Genomic DNA, 21,317 nt, shown 5'->3' on the forward strand with positions numbered 1-21,317 from the left:
TATCTAAGTGACTTTTAAAGGATTTTTGCAAGATGGTATATAGTGATTCAAATTCATTTAAAAAGAAGTTGATAAAATATCTGCCAATTATTAGAAAAAATTTATCTGTTGAATTCAGAAAGAGTCTGACAACTGTTGATTGTAGGAGTTTTTACAAATATATATATATATATATATATATATATACACATGAAACTACCAACTAGATTAAGACAGTACATTTTTAGCATTACAGAAGGTTTCTTTATGCCTTTCCCAGTTAATAAACATTCCACACCAAAGTAATTATTATTCTGATTTTATCATCGTTTATTAGTTTATCTGTTCTTAAAAACTGTGTACTATCTTGGAGAGTCACTGTTACATGTAGTCTTTTTCTTTGCTCTATGCTGCTACTGCTAAGTTGCTTCAGTTGTGTCCGACTCTATGTGACCCCATAGACTGGACTATGCAGCCCACCAGGCTCCCCTGTCCCTGGGATTCTCCAGGCAAGAACACTGGAGTGGGTTGCCATTTCCTTCTCCAATACATGAAAGTGAAAAGTGAAAGGGAAGTCGCTCAGTCGTGTCCAACTCTTAGCGACCCCATGGACTGCAGCGCACCTGGCTCCTCCGTCCATGAGATTTTCCAGGCAAGAGTACTGGAGTGGGGTGCCATTGCCTTCTCCATCTTTGCTCTATAATATTCCAATTTATCCATTATACTATTGATGGCCATCTGGGTTGTTTCTGTTTTGGGGCTATTATGAATAAAATGGATATGAATATTCATGTACTTGTCTTTTGAAAAACATAAGCATCTTTTTTGATTGTAGAATAAATGCATATTCAACTTTAGTGGATATTGTCAAATTTGTTTTCCAAAATGCTTATTTCAGTTTGCATTATAAAAGCAATCTATAAGTCCCAGTTGCTCATCTTTGTTAGCACTTTTTATTGTCAGTCTTACAATTTAGATATTCTGCTGATGTACAATAAAATCTCTTTGTGACTTTTATTAGTGTCTAGTGATTTTGAATATTTTTTATGTGCTCATTTACTATTTGTATGGTGGTGGTTTAGTTACTCAGTCATGTCCAACTCTTTGTGACCCCATGCACTGTAGCCGGCCAGGCTTCTCTGTCCATGGAATTCTCCAGGCAAGAATACTAGAATGGGTTGCCACTTCCTTCTCCAGGGGATCTTCCTGACTCAGGGATCGAACCCAGGTCTCCTGCGCTGCAGGCAGATTCGTTACCAACTGAGCCACCAGGGAAGCCTTACCATTTGTATATCCTCTTCTATTAAGTGTTTTTGTCCATCAAAAAATAACTGGATTGCTTCCCCTCCGCCCCTGGATTTGTAGTAGTCCTTTATATATTCTGGATACAAGTCGGTTGTCAAATTTGTATACTGCAAACATTTTCTTCAAGTCTGTGGCTTGTATTTTCAGTCTTTTAAGGGTATCTTTTGATGAACAGATGTTCCTCACTTTCTTGAAGTACAAATTACTAATCTTTTCTTTTGGTGTTTTGTTTAAAAAACTGCCTAACACAAGATCACAAAATTTTTCTCTTTTCTACTAGAAAATTTATCATGTTACCTTTTCTTATTTAGGTCTGCAACTCAGGATATTTTGTGTGTATTTATAGTAATGAAAGTAAAAACTTATTTTTTTCTCATCTAGATCAATTTATTGAAAGGATCATTCTTTCTTTATTGCATTGTGGTAAATCAGGTTACTCTAGTTGTATGGTCCTGTTTCTGAATTCTCTACTCTGTTCTATTTAAATACTTATATTAATAAGTATATTGTTTTAATTATTGTAGCTTTATAAGAAATCTTCATATGTATTATACACCCTTTAATGTTGCTGCTTTTCAAGATTATCTTAGAAATTTTTGGTGCTTTGCATTTTTACATAAACTGTAAAACCATCCTGTTAATTCTCACATCAAAAAACCCAAGATTTTGATTGAGATTATTTTGATTAATAATGGTAATCAAAATTAATTTTTAGATTAATTTAGGAATAATTTATATCTTAGAAGTCCATGGACATGGTATACCTCTTCACTTATTTATTTAGGTCTTACTTAATTTCTCATAGTAATATTTTATATTTTTCAATATACAGGTAATGTGTATCTTAGGTATATTACTAGACATTTAATTTTTTGTGTATGATGACAAATGGAATTTTATACAATATTTATTTCTAAATATTAGCTTTTGCCAGATTTTAGAAATACAGTTGGTTCTGGAACAATAATCTTGTATCCAGCAACCTTGCTAAATATATGTATTAATTGTAATAGTTTATCTGTCAATTTTTCTTTTCATTTTGGGTTTTATATGTACACAGATATGCCTTCTGTGAATACAATAGTTTGGTGTCTCCCTTTCCAGTTTTTATACTTTTCACCTTTTTTCCTTGCCTCATGGCACTGGTTGAGACCTCCAGGGTAATGTACAATGGTAATGGTAGGAGTAAGCATCTTTATCTCATTCCTACTCAGAGGAAGATTGTTCAGCATTTTACCATTGAGTTTGTTGTTTGCTGTGGATTTTTTGAATATACCCTTAGGGAGATTAAGAAAGTTCCCTTCTGTTCTTAGTTTGCTGAAATTTAAAGTATGAATTGGCATTGAATTTTATCAATTGCTTTTTCTGCATTTATCAAAATAACACTGATTTCTCTCCTTTCTTCTGTAAATTACACAGTGATTTTTAAATGTTGACCTTGAAATCATGGGAAAAAATTCACATGTTCATGCTGCATTGCCATTTTGTACAGAGTTTAATTTGATTGATAGTATTTTGATTAATATTTTTATATCTATATTTATGAGAAGTTTGGTTGTAATTTTCTTTTTTTATTCAGCAAATTAAATTTTAATAATTTTTATAATCATATAAAATAGGAAGAGCTTATAAATACATGTTATAAATTTTGTGCAGAATCATTACAGAGAAAATTATAAAAGTTTAGTGAGAGACATTTTGTATCACTCCCAAATCAGATATGTATACCATGTTAATGGATTGGAAGACTCAATATGATAAATGTGCCAATTCTCTTCAAATATATTTATTTATTTATTTTATTTTAACCCTCTTTATTTTTAATTTAAAAAATTATTTATTTTAATTGGAGGCTAATTACTTCAATATTGTAGTGGTTTGTGCCATACATTGACATGAATCAGCCATGGGTGTACATGTGTTCCCCATCCTGAGCCCCCCTCCCACCTCTCTCCCCATCCCATCCCTATGGATCATCTCAGTGCACCAGCCCTGAGCACCCTGTCTCATGCATCAAACCTGGACTGGTGATCTGTTTCACATATAATGATAATATACATGTTTCAATGTTATTCTCTCAAATCATCCCACCCTCGCCTTCTCCAGGAGAGTCCAAAAGACTGTTCTCTACATCTGTGTCTCTTTTGCTGTCTCACATATAGGGTTATTGTTACCATCTTTCTAAATTCCATATATATACATTAGTATGCTGTATTGGTTTTTCTTTCTGACTTACTTCACTCTGTATAATAGGCTCCAGTTTCATCCACCGCATTAGAACTGATTCGAATGTATTCTTTTTCATGGCTGAGTAATATTCCATTGTGTATATGTATCACAGCTTTCTTATCCATTCTTCTGTCAATGGACATCTCCAGCATTTATTGTTTGTAGACTTTTGGATAGCAGCCATTCTGTCAGGTGTTAGATGGTACCTCATTGTGGTTTTGAGTTGTACTTCTCTGATAATGAGTGATGTTGAGCATCTTTTCATGTGTTTGTTAGCCATCTGTATGTCTTCTTTGGAGACATGTCTCTTTAGTTCTTTGGCCCATTTTTTGATTGGGTCATTTCTTTTTCTGGAATTGAGCTGCAGGAGTTGCTTGTGTGTTTTTGAGATTAATTCTTTGTCAGTTGCTTCATTTGCTATTATTTTCTCCCATTCTGAAGGCTGTCTTTTCACCTTGCTTATAGTTTTCTTCGTTGTACAAAAGCTTTTAAGTTTAATTAGGTCTCATTTGTTTATTTCTGCTTTTATTTCCATTACTCTGGGAGGTGGATCATAGAGGATCCTGCTGTGATTTATGTCAGAGAGTGTTTTGCCTATGTTTTCCTCTAAGAGTTTTATAGTTTCTGGTCTTACATTTAGATCTTTAATCCATTCTGAGTTTATTTTTATGTATGGTGTTAGAAAGTGTTCTAGTTTCATTCTTTTACAAGTGATTGGCCAGTTTTCCCAGTACCATGTGTTAAAGAGATTGTCTTTTCTCCATTGTATATTCTTGCCTCCTTTGTCAAAGATAAGGTGTCCATAGGTTTATGGGTTTATCTCTGGGCTTTCTGTTTTGCTCCATTGATCTATATTTCTGTCTTTGTGCCAGTACCATACTGTCTTGATGACTGTGGCTTCGTAGTAGAGCCTGAAGTCAGGCAGGTTGATTCCTCCAGTTCCATTCTTCTTTCTCAAGATTGCTTTGGCTATTCGAGGTTTTTTGTATTTCCATACAAATTGTGAAATTATTTGTTCTAGTTCTGTGAAAAATACTGTTGGTAGCTTGATAGGGATTGCATTGAATCTATAGATTGCTTTGGGTAGTGTACTCATTTTCACTATATTGATTCTTCCAATCCATGAACATGGTATATTTTTCCATCTATTTATGTCATCTTTGATTTCTTTCATCAGTGTTTTATAGTTTTCTATATATAGGTCTTTTGTTTCTTTAGGTAGATATATTCCTAAGTATTTTATTCTTTTCGTTGCAATGGTGAATGGAATTATTTCCTTAATTTCTCTTTCTGTTTCCTCATTGTTAGTGTATAGGAATGCAAGGGATTTCTGTGTGTTAATTTTATATCCTGCCACTTTACTATATTCCTTGATTAGCTCTAGTAATTTTCTGGTGGAATCTTTAGGGTTTTCCATGTAGAGGATTATGTCATCTGCAAACAGTGAGAGTTTTACTTCTTCTTTTCCAATTTGGATTCCTTTTATTTCTTTTTCTGCTCTGATTGCTGTGGCCAAAACTTCCAAAACTATGTGGAATAGTAGTGATGAGAGTGGGCACCCTTGTCTTGTTCCTGACTTTAGGGGAAATGCTTTCAATTTTTCACCATTGAGGATAATGTTTGTTGTGGGTTTGTCATATATTGCTTTTATTATGTTGAGGTATGTTCCTTCTATTCCTGCTTTCTGGAGGGTTTTGTAAATCATGAATGGATGTTGAATTTTGTCAAAGGCTGTCTCTGCATCTACTGAGATACTCACATGGTTTTTATCTTTCAATTTGTTAATGTGATGTATTACATTGATTGATTTGCAGATACTGAAGAATCCTTGCATCCCTGGGACAAAGCCCACTTGGTCATGGTGTATGATCTTTTTAATGTGTTGCTGGATTCTGATTGCTAGAATTTTGTTAAGGATTTTTGCATCTATGTTCATCAGTGATATTGGCCTGTAGTTCTCTTTTTTTGTGGCATCTTTGTCAAGTTTTGGTATTAGGGTTATGGTGGCCTCATAGAATGAATTTGGGAGTTTACCTTCCTCTGCAGTTTTCTGGAAGAGTTTGAGTAGGATAGGTGTTAGCTCTTCTCTAAATTTTTGGTAGAATTCAGCTGTGAAGCCGTCTGGTCCTGGGCTTTTGTTTACTGGAAGATTTCTGAATACAGTTTCAATTTCTGTGCTTGTGATGGGTCTGTAAAGATTTTCTATTTCTTCGTGGTTCAGTTTTGGAAAATTGTACTTTTCTAAGAATTTGTCCATTTCTTCCAAATTGTCCATTTTATTGGCATATAGTTGCTGATAAGTCTCTTATGATCCTTTATATGTCTGTGTTGTCTGTTGTGATTTTTCCATTTTCATTTCTAATTTTGTTGATTTGATTCTTCTCCCTTTGTTTCTTGATGAGTCTGGCTAATGGTTTGTCAATTTTATTTATCTTCTCAAAGAAGCAGCTTTTAGGTTTGTTGATTTTTGCTATGGTCTCTTTTGTTTCTTTTACATTTATTTCTGCCCTAATATTTAAGATTTCTTTCCTTCTACTAACCCTGGGGTTCTTCATTTCTTCCTCTTCTAGTTGCTTTAGGTGTAGAGTTAGGTAATTTATTTGACTTTTTTCTTGTTTCTTGAGGTAAGCCTGTATTGCTATGAACCTTCCCCTTAGCACTGCTTTTACAGTAAGCCACAGGTTTTGGGTTGTTGTGTTTTCATTTTCATTCATTTCTATGCATATTTTGATTTCTTTTTTGATTTCTTCTGTAGTTTGTTGGTTATTCAGAAACGTGTTGTTCAGCCTCCATATGTTGGAATTTTTAATAGTTTTCTCATGTAATTGACATCTAGTCTTACTGCATTGTGGTCAGAAAAGATGCTTGGAATGATTTCAATTTGTTTGAATTTACCAAGGCTAGATTTATGGCCCAGGATGTGATCTATCCTGGAGAAAGTTCCATGTGCACTTGAGAAAAAGGTGAAATCATTGTTTTGGGGTGAAATGTCCTATAGATATTAGTTAGGTCTAACTGATCCATTGTATCATTTAAAGTTTGTGTTTCCTTGTTAATTTTCTGTTTAGTTGATCTATCCATAGGTGTGAGTGGGGCATTAAAGTCTCCCACTATTATTGTGTTATTGTTAATTTCCCCTTTCATTCTTGTTAGCATTTGCCTTACATATTGTGGTGCTCCTATGTTGGGTGCATATATATTTATAATTGTTATATCGTCTTCTTGGATTGATCCTTTGATCATTATGTAGTGTCCTTCTTTGTCTCTTTTCACAGCCTTTATTTTAAGATCTATTATATCTGATATGAGTATTGCTACTCCTGCTTTCTTTTGGTCTCTATTTGCATGAAATATCTGTTTCCAACTCTTCACTTTCAGTCTGTATGTTTCCCTTGTTTTGAGGTGGGTCTCTTGTAGACAACATATATAGGGGTCTTGTTTTTGTGTCCATTCAGCCAGTCTTTGTCTTTTGGTTGGGGCATTCAACCCATTTACATTTAAGATAATTATTGATAAGTATGATCCCATTGCCATTTACTTTATTGTTTTGGGTTCTTGTTTATACTCCCTTTCTGTGTTTCCTGTCTAGAGAAGATCCTTTAACATTTGTTGGAGAGCTGGTTTGGTGGTGCTGAATTCTCTCAGCAATGGTGGTGCTGAATTCTCTCAGCTTTTGCTTGTCTGTAAAGCTTTTCATTTCTCCTTCCTATCTGAATGAGATTCTTGCTGGGTACAGTAATCTGGGTTGTAGGTTTTTCTCTTTCATCACCTTAAGTATGTCCTGCCATTTCCTTCTGGCCTGAAGACTTTCTATTGAAAGATCAGCTGTTATCCTTATGGGAATCCCCTTGTGTGTTATTTGTTGTTTTTCCCTTGCTGCTTTTAATATTGTTCTTTGTGTTTGATCTTTGTTAATTTGATTAATATGTGTCTTGGGGCATAACTACAGGGTTTTAATCTGTTGCACCTGTCACTTCCAAAGCGGTTCCCTCTGTTTATTTTGGCTTTGTCTGTCTGCAGTTCTCTTTAGTGTCTAATTTCCACCCTGACGCAAGGAGGTGAAGGTGGTCACTTCTTTAGGCTCACTTGTTCACTGGTGCTGTGGGGAGTGAGGGACACTGTAAACAAATGTCATTGACGTGTGTGGGGAATGCTCACAGTGTCCCGGCTGCACTGGGTTTGCCCCTGCTCATGGTGTGTGTGCTTTCCTGTTGTTCCCATTGTTCAGGCTCCAGGTTGCTCTGCGGGGGAATTGTCTAAAGTGGGCCCTGGGTTGCGTGCCCTTCCCAGGTCTAAGCCGCTCAGGTTCAGGTTCTTGGGTACTCCACAAGGACGCAGACCGGGATAGGCCTGCGTTTTGTGCCCTTCCCAGGTCCAAGCAGCTCAGGCGACCCATTGCTTGGCAAGTGCAGTCTCCCTAGGTGGGGGGGCGTGCATCTTATCACCTCCCCCATCCCGGCCACTTGGTTTCCTGGGTGCGCAGTGGGAGGGCCCTCTCAGGTGTGCTGTGTGTCTCTTCTGGGGAGCTGATCTCTGGCTGCGACCCTCCTGGTGGAGGTCAACCGTCCCGGATCCCAGGAAGTCTTGGTTAGCAACTGGGAGCCTGCTCACAGTTTGTTAGAGGATGCCGGCTCTGGGGTCGAATTTGCCCCTTGCCTTTCCAGCTCTCGCTGCTGCCTGCCTGCCTGCCTGCCTCCCTGCCTCCAGTGGGATGGGCCAGTGCGCAGCAGGCTAGCTCTCCTTTGGTATTCGCTCATCCTTTGTTCTGAGTGGGCCCAACAATGCCTTAGGTAGGGCTTTTCGAGGGACAGTTCTCTCTTTCTCTCTTTTTTTTTCCCTCTCTCTCTCTGGCTATCCCACAGTTTGGGTTGCTATCTCATTTTAGCTCCCTCAGATTGCCCTCAATGCAGACCAGGCCTCCCTGTTCAACCCCCGCTTGCTGGTGGCGGATGCCAATGTCTGGGCTACTTTTCTGCTGGGAGTTGCTGTTAGGCATGTAAGCTGTGGGTTTTATTTATTATTTATTTATTTTTCCTCCTGGTTATGTTGCCCTCTGAGATTCCAAAACTCCCCACAGACCCGCCGGTGAGAGGGTTGCCTGGTGTTTGGAAACTTCTCCTCTTTTAAGACTCCCTTCCTGGGATGGGTCTCCATCCCTACCTCTTTTGTCTCTATCTTTTATATTTTGTCCTACCTCCTTTCGAAGACAATGGCTGCCTTTCTGGGTGCCTGATGTCCTCTGCCAACATTTAGAAGTTGTTTTGTGGAATTTGCTCAGCGTTCAAATGTTCTTTCAGTGAATTTGTCGGGGAGAAAGTGGTCTCCCTGTCCTATTCCTCCGCCATCTTAGGACTGCCCTCTGGCTGTAATTTTCTATCCTCGTAATGTTATCAGGTTTTGGTATTATGGTTATATTGGCCCCATAAAGACAGGAAATGTTCCTTCTTTTTCTATTCTTTGGAAGAATTTGTATATGATTAGAATTGTTTTTTCCTTAAATAGTTGGAAAAATTCACCAGTGAAGCCAATTTTGTCTGAATATTTTTGATGGAAGGTTCCCCCCCCCTCCTGTACTTTAATTACAGATTTGAGTTCTTTAAAAGTTATTGATTATTCAGGCTTCCTATTTCTTCTTTTGCCAGTGTAAAGACATATTTTTCAAAGGATTTATCTATTTCATCTAAACATCTGAATTAATTAGCTAAAGTCATTAATAATGTCCTTTTATTAAACCCTTGATAATGCTGTTGGTCTTAAGTGATGTCTCTTTTTTCATTTCTGACATAAGCAATTTGTTATTTTTCCTTTGTTTTTCTTAATCACATTTGTTGGGGTTTACTGATTTCATCTATTGACATTATTGATTTTTCTCTGTTGTTTGTTTTTGTTTCATTGGTTTCTGTTCTTCTCTGTATTATTTTCATCGTCCTTTTTCTCTTTTAATTTCTTGACTTAGAAGTTTAGATCAGAAGTTGACAAACTAGGCCTGGAGGCCAAATCTGACTCTCTACCGGTTTATAGAAATAAAATTTAATTGTAACACAGTCACCTTCATTTATTTACGTATTGTCTATGGTACTTTCATGCTGCAATGGCAGGGTTGAGTAGCTGCAAGAGGCCCCCAAAGCCTAAAATATTTACTATCTGGGCCATTATAGAAAAAGCTTGCTGACCCCTGGTTAAGATAATTGATTTAAAATCTTTCTTCTCTAATATATAAATTCTATTGAATAATTTCATATCTCTGTAAGTACTGCTTTTCTTCTACACTATAAATTGATATCATTTTCATTATTATTTATTTCAAAATATCATCCAAATTTCCACTGTGATTTCTTTCTTGACCCATTGACTATTTAGAATATACCCATTGGTTATATACAATGTACTCATTGTATGTTGCTTAATTTACAAACATTTGGGGATTTTCCAATGATCTTTTTAACACTGAACTTTTAGTTTAATTACACTATATAGAGAGAATATACTGTGCATGATTTCTATACTTTGAAATTTATTGAGACTTGCTTTATGGTCCAGATATAGTCTATCTTGGTAAATGTTCACTGTACACTTGGAAAAGAAAGTGGGTTTTGAAGTCGTATTTAGTGTTCTATATATGTGTTAAAGAATCTGCCTGCCAATGCAGGAGATGCAGGAGACGTGGGTTCTATCCTTGGGTCGGGAAGATCCCTTGGAGTAGGAAATGGCAACCTACTCCAGTGCTCTTGCCTGGGAAATTCAATGAATAGCAGAGCCTGGTGGCCTACAGTCCATGGGGTTGAAAAGAGTCAGATATGACTGAATAACTGAGCACAGCACAGCACATATGTGTTATGAAAGGTCAATTAGTTAAGTGCTTTGTAAATGTTTTATATTCTTACTGATTTTTTTTGTCTGCTTTTTCTATTGGTTACTGACAGAACTGTGTTTAAATCTCTAATCATGATTGTAGATTTTTCCATTCCTCCTTTAACTTGGTCAACTTTGGCTTTATATATTCTGAAGCTATATTATTATTATGTGAATTGCAATTTCGATTGATCCTTTTCTTATTAGGAAATGTTCCTCTTATTTCTAGTAATGTTTTTGCCTTAAAAAGTCTACTCTGTCTGATACTATATAGTTACAATAGCTTTCTTTTGGCTAATGTTTACTTGGTATAATTTTTAAACACCTTTTTACTTTCAGCCTTTCTGTATCCTTATATATAATATATCCATTATGAAAAGTATATAGTTAGATCTTCAAAAAAATTCAGTGTGATTATTTTGTCTTTTAATTAGCATTTAGTACATTTGTATTTTAAGGTATCATTGCATGTTAAATGGAGACCACATATTATATCAGATATGTTCATTGTTTTTTCTATATTATCGTTAGTTATATATTCTTTATTTTTCTTTTAATGGTTACGTTGAAGATTACGAATCTTTTGTTAATTACAGCCTACCTTAAATTAGTATTTTTACCAATTTCTAATATAACAGTTTCACTTTTCATTTATACTGCCTCCTTTTATGCTACTGTTGTCATATATTTTACTAGAGCATATGTTTTAAACCCCATAACACATTACTGTTTTAAAAATCAGCATTAATATATATTTTATTCTCTTTTTGTTTGTTTCCTTTCCTGAATTTCCTTTCTTTCACTGAGGATTATACTCTTCTACTTAAAGAACTCCGTTCAGAAGTTCTTTTAGTGGAGATCTGCTAGCAACAGATTCTCTTAGCTTTGTTTGTCTCTTTTTATGGCACATTAAAAGAATATTATTCCAATGTCTGTGAGTTCTGTAATTTTTGTTTAATAGTTAGCTATCAGTTTTATTGTTGCTTTTTAAATATGCTGTATTTTCTGTTTTCTCTAGATTTTTTTTTTTTCTCTGTCTCTGGTTTTCAACAATTTATTATGTGCCTAAAGTATCATTTAGGGATTCCCAGGTGGCTCAGGGTTAATGAATCTGCCTGCTAATACAGGAGACATGGGAGATATGAGTTCTATCCCTGGGTTGGGAAGATTCCCTGGAGAAGGAAATGGCAACCCACCCCAGTAGTTTTCTTGCTGGGAAAATCCCATGAACAGAGGAGCCTGGGAGACTACAGTCCATGGGGTTCGCAAAGAATCAGACATGATTGAGTGACTGAACATGCATGCTAAATGTCATTTGCTTTATATTTATCCTCTTCCCGGTTTAAAAATATGCAATTTGATGGTTTTTGTCAGGTTTGGGAAAATTCTGAGACAAAACTGCTTCAAATATTGCTCGATCCCATTGTTTCTCTTTTTCTGACATTCCAATTACATGTGTGTTAAATTTTGTTCTTCATGTCTCATATATGAATTTTGTTCTTTTCTGTATTTTCTGTTCCCCTCCACCCTCATATCTTCAATGAGGTGCTTCAATCTGGGTGGGTTTTTTTTTTTTTTTTTCCTCTTGCTGAACCTATCTTCTGGAGTTCACTAATTCTATGTTTTGCAATGTCTAATCTGCTATTAAACTCATACACTGAAGTCTTAAGTATTTTTTTTTTCAATTTTAGGCTTTCCATTTTTTATTCTTAAAAAATAGATTCCAAATTTCTTGTGAAAGTCTCCACTTTTTTTCTAATTTCTTAAAAATATTAATCACAATTATTTTAATATATGAATTTTTTATTGATTTTTTTTCTTGGTAGGTTTTCAGTTATTTGATTCTTTGTTAAAATAGCATGCCTCATTATTTTGAATTGAATGATGGGCATTTTGTATGAAAAATTGTAGGCTCTGGATAACGTTATTTTTCTCCAAACAGGGTTAAGCTTTTTGGTAGGTAGCTACAGTATACATGGATCATCTAAATGTTTGCTGCTGCTGCTGCTGTTGCTAAGTCGCTTCAGTCGTGTCCGACTCTATGCGACGCCATAGATGGCAGCCCATCAGGCTCTCCTGTCCCTGGGATTCTCCAGGGAAGAACACTGGAGTGGGTTGCCATTTCCTTCTCCAATGCATGAAAGTAAAAAGTGAAAGTGACGTCGCTTAGTCATGTCCGACTCTTAGCGACCCCATGGACTTCAGCCTACCAGGCTCCTCTGCCCATGGGATTTTCCAGGCAAGAGTACTGGAGTGGGTTGCCATTGCCTTCTCCTCTAAAAGTTTAGACTTTGTTAAAGATAACCTATTTCAGCTTTGCCTTTTCTCCAAGGAACTCTTAGAGTATGGTCCTTTACCCCTAGATAGTGACTCTTCATGGGCATTATTTGAAAGCCTAGAGTGATTATCACAGCCCCCCACCTTGTTGGACTTAAACTCCAACCTCTGTTATCCAGCACTGTGTTACTGCTAAAATCTTTTCTTACATCTTTAGCCTTCCAGCTACTCTTTTCTGCTGGCTTTATTGAAACTTCATTTTGTGCAGCTTTAGAGTTGGCAATGCTCCAAGGGAAAATTATACAGAGATTTTTTGGACTCACTTCACTAATGCTAACTCTGTTTCATGATTTTGCTCCTCAAATATCTGGCACTTCTGTCCTCAGTTCAGTAACATTGTTGTTTTCTTGCTTGAACTCTTTTCTCTGATGCTGAAAATGGTCAAATGGCCTAAGAAAAAACACCAGAGTGAATATAATGATTACTTCTATACTTTCCTTCTATCAGTGATCTTGTCTTGCTTGCACTGATTGCCCTCAAACAGTGTTTTTATGTATTTGTGTGTGCGTGTGAGTGCTAAGTCACTCCAGTCGTGTCTGACTCTGTGACCCTATGGACTGTAGCCTGCCAGGCTCCTCTGTCCATGGCATTCTCCAGGCAAGAATACTGGAGTGGGTTGCCTTGCTCTCCTCCAGGGGATCTTCTCGACCCAGGAATTGAACCTGGATCTCTTAAATCTCCTGCATTGGCAGGTGGGTTCTTTCTCACTAGTACCACCTGGGAAGCCCTTTATGTATTTGGTTCATCTTTTAAGAGTATTCTTATTTGAAGGGTTAGTTGACAGAATCTACTCTGTTATAACTGGAACTGAAAATCTTCCTTTGTTTTTTGAACATGTCCATATTCATTTTTTCTGGGCTCTTCTGTAATTTTTGGAAAATGATGTTTTCTGGTTGCTTGTATTGATACATTCCCTGCTCTCAAAAACCCATACTAAACTATTTTTCTTTTTAGTTTTATACAGAGTAATGATATTTCAAAATCAGTATCTGAATCCTAGGCTCATCAGGGAATGTTAAAACTACTAAGTTAAATGGTATTGGGGAATAGTAAATTCACATAATGCCTAAGTATCATCTATTAGATTTCTTGCTAACTGCAAACAGGAAAACAAACCTTGACAATGGAGAGAATGGATAGTCATCACCCTTACCAAGTGACCAAACTTGGTGTTGGTAGCAGTGAAAAAACTTGATACATGTGCCTTCTGATGTGATGTAATGTAATATGAAATGCATGACTTCTGATATGAAGTACTCTTGCCAAAAAAATGTTTTACTGGCATTTGATTGTGCTTTCAGACCTAAAGGAAATACAGGGGATTGAGAAATAAGACACATGATACTATTAAGAATCAATCAGACAAATCTAGAATGTGAAATATTCTATATGACAATTGGCCTGGGCTCTTCAAAAAGTCATTGTCATAGAAACCATGGTGGTGGTAGGGGACTGGTACTAACTAATCTTGATTAAGAAATTAAAGAAATATAACAACCAAGTGCAAGGAGTGAATTTTGTTTAGGTTTTAGCTTGGGGAAAAAACCTATAAGTGACATCTTTTGGATAATTTGCAAAATTTGAATAAAGAGGTATTTAGTGATATTGGGAATTATTTTTAATTTTCAAGGGCATTGATCATAATACCATAGTTATGTGGACTGATGTCCTAGTTTTTAGGAGATGTTTCAGTATTTAAAGAAGAAGTGTCATAGTGTCTGCAACTTACTTTCAAAAGACATACACACATTTATACGTATGTACAGAGAAGAGAAAAAGAGAGGCAAAAAATAAGTATGGCAAAATGTCAGATTTAGAAACTAGGTGGTAATTATACAAATGTTCATTGTACAACATTTTTGTAGTATATTCATATATATATATACACATATATATATACACACAATAGAATATTATTCAGCCCCCATAAAAAAGAATGAAATAATGCCACTTGCAGCAACATGGATGGACTGAGAAATTATCATACTAAGTCAGTTAAGTCAGAAAGAGAATGACAAATACCATATTATATCACTTATATTTGGAATCTAAAATATGACACAAATGTACTTATCTATGAAACAGAAACAGATTCACAGACGTAGATAGAGAACAGACTTGTGGTTGCCAAGGAGGGGGTGATGGAGGGAGGAAGGGAGTTTGGGCTTAGCAGAGGCAAACTATTATATATAGAATGGATAAACAACAAGATCTTACTGTATAGCTCAGGGAACTATATTCAATATCCTGTGATAAAGCATAATGGAAAAGAATATAAAAAATGTATAGATATGTATAACTGAATCACTTTGTTGTGCAGCAGAAATTAACACAACATTGTAAATCAACTATACTTCAATTACAAAAGCATAAAACCACAGACAGAAAAAAAAGTAAGAATGTTCTCTATCAGATCAGATCAGATCAGATCATTCGCTCAGTCATGTCCGACTCTTTGCGACCCCATGAATGGCAGCACGCCAGGCCTCCCTGTCCATCACCAACTCCCGGAGTTCACTGAGACTCACGTCCATTGAGTCAGTGTTCTCTATATTCCTTTACAAAAATATAGAATTTGAGAGAAATGTTATTAGCTTCTATTAAAAGAATGCAAAAAATGCATATAGTAATAGACTATTCTCCAAGAATGGCAAGTAAATAGTTTTTAAAATTTTGAGGAACTTTCTTAAGATTTCAAAGGAATTATTTTATTTTGGGGGGGTGGGTGGTGAGAGGAAATGTTTAAACTAAAACTAAGAATGAAAGACATTTTTTTCAGTTCTCTACTGCTTTTTACACTCAGCTATGCCAATTTGAGGAAAATGATATAAGATTAGGGAGAAAAATACTAACTAGAGAGTTTGAGAATGTTGCCAACGCTGCAATGTGCAATGCACGTGAGGTTTGAGTAAGGAAAAAGAAACATTGGTCCCTGCTCTCATGGAACTTCCCTATAGGGAAGATGGCTGTTAATTAAAAATTCATACATATAAACTTTGATAAGAGCTACAAAAGTAAAGTGAAGTTCTATAAAGACTATATGGGGAGGGTGGAATCTAAGGCAGATCTGAAAAGACTTCCTCCAGGAATTGTTGCTTAGACTGAGAACTGAAGGCTGAAGTGGGGTAAAATAGGCAACGGTGGGGGCAGTTACTTTCAAGCAAAGGGAAAAGCCAGGGTACTGGTTTGAAGAGGGAAGAAGCAAAAAGACATTTGAGAAACTGAATAGGATGTAAGGCTGGAGTGCAGAAAGCAAGGGAGTGGTTAACAAGTGAGGTGGGAGATGGAAACAGAGGCAGCAGCATACTATATTTAAGCATAATGGAAAATTACTGAAGCAGGACAGTAACATAATCAAATTTGCATCATTAATAGTTCTCTCTGGTTAAAGTATGCAGAAAAAAATGAAGGGGGTGATTATGCCAATAGTTGAGAGAAGAATGCTGGTAGTTTGAAGGCTGGAGGCATGTTAGTGGACATGGAAGTAAATGGATGGATTTGAGAGATATTTAGAGGGTAAAATCGATGGGCACTGGTTTGGACATGAGGGAAATGTCATGGATGCCTTTCAGATTTCCAGTTTCAACAGCTAGATGAATGGTGGAATCATTCCCTGAGAAAAATATCAAATGAGAAACACATTTGAGTTTGTTTCTGATTTTGAGATGTTCTTAAGGCATGAGATACTGAATCAGATACCTCTGTATGTCTGGATAGTCTTTAAAAATTATAAGTATATGATAATTACAAGTAAATTTCACTTCCAGTGGACAGAAGTTGTTCCTAAAATGAAAGAAAATTAAATAGAGATGAGCATCAAATTGCTCCATTAGAGTCTCTGATTCTGACTATGAATCAGAGATGTTTCTTTGGGACTGCTTGTGAAATAATTTAATTAATTGTATTTTATTATCTATTTTAGCATGTTTTACCTGAGTCAGTGTTTGAAAGAAAGCTAAAACATAAAATTAACTTGATTTTTCCCTTCCCTTTCATTTTCTAGGAGTTCCACAGCTAAATATGATTAGCGTCTTTTATAAAATTTATAAAAGACAAGGAGTGACAGGATTTTTCAGAGGCATGACTCCAACTTTCTTAAAGTTGTTTCCTTCAGTTTGCATAAGCCGTATGGTTTACAAATCAGTAAAACCACTCTTGGGAATAGCGTAAAAATGAAGTCCTGAACTATCATTTTATGTACATTTATAAGCATGAAAATGTCTTTGCTTTCTCATTAAACTTCAAGAGGTCTGTATTAAAATATGATGTATCTATTTTCCAAAAAGATAAACATATAAATTAGACTTAAATATTAAATTTTAATTTTATGTAAGCCAGAATTAAAGTTTATTAAGTTCTTTATGAATTAAGATGTTTAATTTTCATAAAATCCATTTAAGCTTCTCAACAGTTTAATGAACACTCAACAGAAATTTCCATTTAAGTGGATTAAAATGCAATTTATATTACCTAATATAACATAATTGTATTATTAACCTGATATAATTTTGTGTCACAGAATAAAGTTGGAATATTTTGCTACTCCTGCTTTCTTTTGGTCTCTATTTGTGTGGAATATCTTTTTCCAGTCCTTCACTTTCAGTCTGTGTGGTCCCTTGTTTTGAGGTGGGTCTCCTGTAGACAGCATATATATATATATATAGGGATCTTATTTTTGTATCCATTCAGCCAGTCTTTGTCTTTTGGTTGGGGGCATTCAACCCAATTACATTTAAGGTAATTATTGATAAGTATGATCCCATTGCCATTTACTTTGTTGTTTTGGGTTCACAATTATACACCCTTTCTGTGCTTCCTGTCTAGAGACGATCCTTTAGCATTTGTTGGAGAGCTGGTTTGGTGGTGCTGAATTCTCTCAGCTTTTGCTTGACTGTAAAGCTTTTGATTTCTCCTTCATATTTGAATGAGATTCTTGCTGGGTACAGTAATCTGGGTTGTAGGTTTTTCTCTTTCATCACCTTAAGTATATCCTGCCATTCCCTTCTGACCTGAAGAATTTCTATTGAAAGATCAGCTGTTATCCTTATGGGAATCCCCTTGTGTGTTATTTGTTATTTTTCCCTTGCTGCTTTTAATATTGTTCTTTGTGTTTGATCTTTGTTAATTTGATTAATATGTGTCTTGGGGTATTTTGCCTTGGGTTTAACTTATTTGGGACTCTCTGGGTTTCTTGGACTTGGGTGACTGTTTCCTTCCCTATTTTAGGGAAGTTTTCAACTATTATCTCCTCAAGTATTTTCTCATGGCCTTTCTGTTTCCTTCTTCTGGGACTCCTATGATTTGAATGTTGGGGCATTTAACATTGTCCCAGAGGTCTCTGAGATTGTCCTCATTTCTTTTAATTCATTTTTCTTTTTTCCTTTCTGCTTCATTTATTTTTACCATTCTGTCTTCTACCTCACTTATCCTATCTTCTGCCTCCATTATTCTACTGTTGGTTCCCTCCAGAATGTTTTTTTTATCTCATTTATTTCATTATTCATTATTGACTGACTCTTTTTAAATTTCTTCTAGGTCCTTGTTAAACATTTCTTGCATCCTTCAATCCTTGTCTCCAGGCTATTTATCTGTAACTCCATTTTGTTTTCAAGATTTTGGATCATTTTTACTATCATTATTCTGAATTGTTTTTCGGGTAGACTCCCTATCTCCTCCTCTTTTGTTTGGTGTGGTGGGCATTTATCCTGTTCCTTTACCTGATGAGTATTTCTCTGCCTTTTCTTCTTGTTTGGATTGCTGTATTTGGGGTGGTCTTTCCGTATTCTGGCAGTTTGTGGTTCCTGTTTATTGTAGAGGTTCCTCCCTGTGGGTGGGGTTGGACGGATGGCTTGTCAAGATTTCCTGGTTAGGGAAGCTTGTGTCGGTGTTTTGGTGGGTGGAGCTGGATTTCTTCTCTCTGGAGTGCAATGAAGTGTCCAGTAGTGAGTTTTGAGATGTCTATGGGTTTGGTGTGACTTTGGGCAGCCTGTATGTTGAAGCTCAGGGCTATGTTCCTGCATTGCTGGAGAATTTGTATGGTATGTCTTGCTCTGGAACTTGTTGGCTCTTGGGTGGTGCTTGGTTTCAGTGTAAGTATGGAGGCTTTTGGATAAGCTCTTATTGATTAATGTTCCCTGGAGTCAGGAGTTCTCTGGTGTTCTCAGGTTTTGGACTTAAGCTTCCTGTCTCTGGTTTTCAGTCTTATTCTTACAGTAACCTCAAGACTTCTCCATGTATACAGCACTGCTTTCGAAGAGTAAAAATTCAACCCATTTTAGAGGTTTTTATACTTTTATGAGCAAAGGATGGGGGAAATTCCAAAGGTCTCTTCAGAATTAATGAAGAAACAAAGGCACTTGAACAGGTACTTTCACACTTCAGAAAACAGAAAAGTCAATTTAAACATTATTACCAGAGTGATAAATTACTATTTAAGATTTGCAATTTTAGACTTTGGGGGTTAAAAACACAGCATTACCTCTGGAATTCACCTTTAATTATCTTAAAAAACACCTTTGTTGGGGCTTCCTTTGTGCCTCAGAGGTAAAGAATCCACCTGCCTACCAATGCAGAAGACACAAGTTCCGTTCCAGATCTGGGAAGATCACACACAGCACAGAGCAACTAAGCCCATGTGTCACAACTATTGAACCTGCCAGGGAGCTGCAACCACTGAGCCCATGAGCCCTAAAGCCCGTGCTCCATGGCAAGAGGAGCCAAAAAAAAAAAAAAAAAAGAAAGAAAACAAAAAACAAACAACAAAAACCCAACTCTGTTAAGAAGGCATTGGAACTTATGGCTACTAAGGGAGAAAGCAGGGAGGGATAAATTGGGAGATTGGGATTGACATATACATACATACTGCTGCTGCTGCTGCTAAGTCGCTTCAGTCGTGTCCGACTCTGTGCGACCCCATAGACAGCAGCCCACCAGGCTCCACCGTCCCTGGGATTCTCCAGGCAAGAACACTGGAGTTGGTTGCCATTTCCTTCTCCAGTGCATGAAAGTGAAAAGTGAAAGTGAAGTCACTCAGTCGTGTCCGACTCTAGCAACCCCATGGACTGCAGCCTACCAGGCTCCTCCGTCCATGGGATTTTCCAGGCAAAAGTACGGGAGTGGGGTGCCATTGCCTTCTCCGCATATACACACTACTACTATACATAAAATAGATGACTAATGAGAACCTACTGTGTAGCACAGAGAACTTGACTCAAATCTCTGAAATGACCTATATGGGAATAGAATCTAAAAAAGAGTAGATATATGTATAACTGATTCACTTTGCTATATAGCAGAAACGGACACAATATTGTAAATCAGCTATACTCCAATACAAATTAATTAAAAATAAAATAAAATCATAAAAAAGAAGTCATTGGAACATCTAGTGGTCCAATGGTTAAGACTCAATGCTTCCACTACAGGGCCATGAGTTCTGTCCCTGCTTGGGGAAGTTCTGTATGCTGTGCAGAGTAGCTGAAGAGAGAGAGAGAAAAAAAAAAAAAGCCATTGGATATTCTTTCTTTGAAGTGCCTGGCAAGTCTTCTTTTCTTTTTTTAAATCTAAATATTGTTTGCCTTTTTCTTACTGATTTGTAGGACTTTTTCAAACTTCTGTATAGGACTCATTTATTAGCAGTATGTATTGTGAATACCTTTTTCAGTTTGTGACTGGAATATCAACTTTCTTAATTGTGTCTTTGGATGAACAGCAATTCCAAATATTGATGAAGTCTATAATTTCTCAATTTTCCTTTCATGGTTTGTAGTAAAAACAAAAATAATAAGAGACTGTATGTGACCTACAATGCCTAAAGTATTTACTAATTAGTTCTTTATAGAAAAAAAAAGATAATCCCTGAACTATACTAATGAGTTGAATATAGCTGTGATTCATAGTTTAGAAATTTGTTTAGCTGCCATCACCGCTGTCAAGTCTGCTTCAAGATACCCATGAAATTGGTCAATAAACATTGGATTGCTGAGTCCAGGCACCAAAACTTATCTAAACTCTGATATCCATGAAAACAACAGGAATAAGCAGCCTTACTTATTCTTTCCAAATTCTGTGTAAGGTTTTTTTGGAAGCTAATTTTCATATAGAACCCTAACTTCAAAGGAGTTTAGAAATGCAGTTTTGAGCATTCCACAGTCTCCAAAGAAAAATGTAGAATGAAGGTTGGAAGAGCCAGTCCAGAGTATCTGCCATAGTTCCCAAGTAATTCTATAAACAACTGATACTATTACACCAAATATCCCACTAATGAAATTTCCAAACTGTTTGTTGTAAGGATATGGTTTCTAACAAGAAAAGCAGTAATAGCAAACTTTTAAATGCTTACCATGGGCTAGTTGCAAACACTTTACATCATTTTTTTTACTTTGATAATGATCTTATGAGATAGGTATAATTGTTATCCCCTTTTTGCAAATGAGAAAATGGAGTTTTGGAGTAGTTAAGTAGTTTGCCTAAGGTTGCATAAGTGGTAAGTGGTAGAGGTGGGATTCAAGTTCAGGTGTGTCTTCTAGTGCTTTTAATCATATGGTTGAAAGAAGTTAATAAAGGGGTAGAGAGATGAAACTTTGGAGAGATTCTAAGTCCCTTACCAAACACAA

At 36.2% G+C, this 21,317-nt stretch overlaps 1 protein-coding gene across 1 annotated transcript in view; it reads left to right on the plus strand.

Annotated features, from left to right (window-relative positions):
• Nucleotides 1-21,317, plus strand: part of LOC129656421 (calcium-binding mitochondrial carrier protein SCaMC-1-like) — a 76,307-nt gene that overhangs the window by 47,779 nt on the left and 7,211 nt on the right. Inside the window, exons 11-12 of the mRNA XM_055587100.1 lie at nucleotides 3,694-3,705; nucleotides 16,706-16,868. Of these exons, the coding sequence (XP_055443075.1) occupies nucleotides 3,694-3,705; nucleotides 16,706-16,868 (175 nt within the window). The remainder of the gene's footprint in view (nucleotides 1-3,693; nucleotides 3,706-16,705; nucleotides 16,869-21,317) is intronic.

This window comes from Bubalus kerabau, chromosome 6 (genome assembly GCF_029407905.1).
Source record: "Bubalus kerabau isolate K-KA32 ecotype Philippines breed swamp buffalo chromosome 6, PCC_UOA_SB_1v2, whole genome shotgun sequence".
Classification (NCBI taxonomy): Eukaryota; Metazoa; Chordata; class Mammalia; order Artiodactyla; family Bovidae; genus Bubalus; species Bubalus kerabau.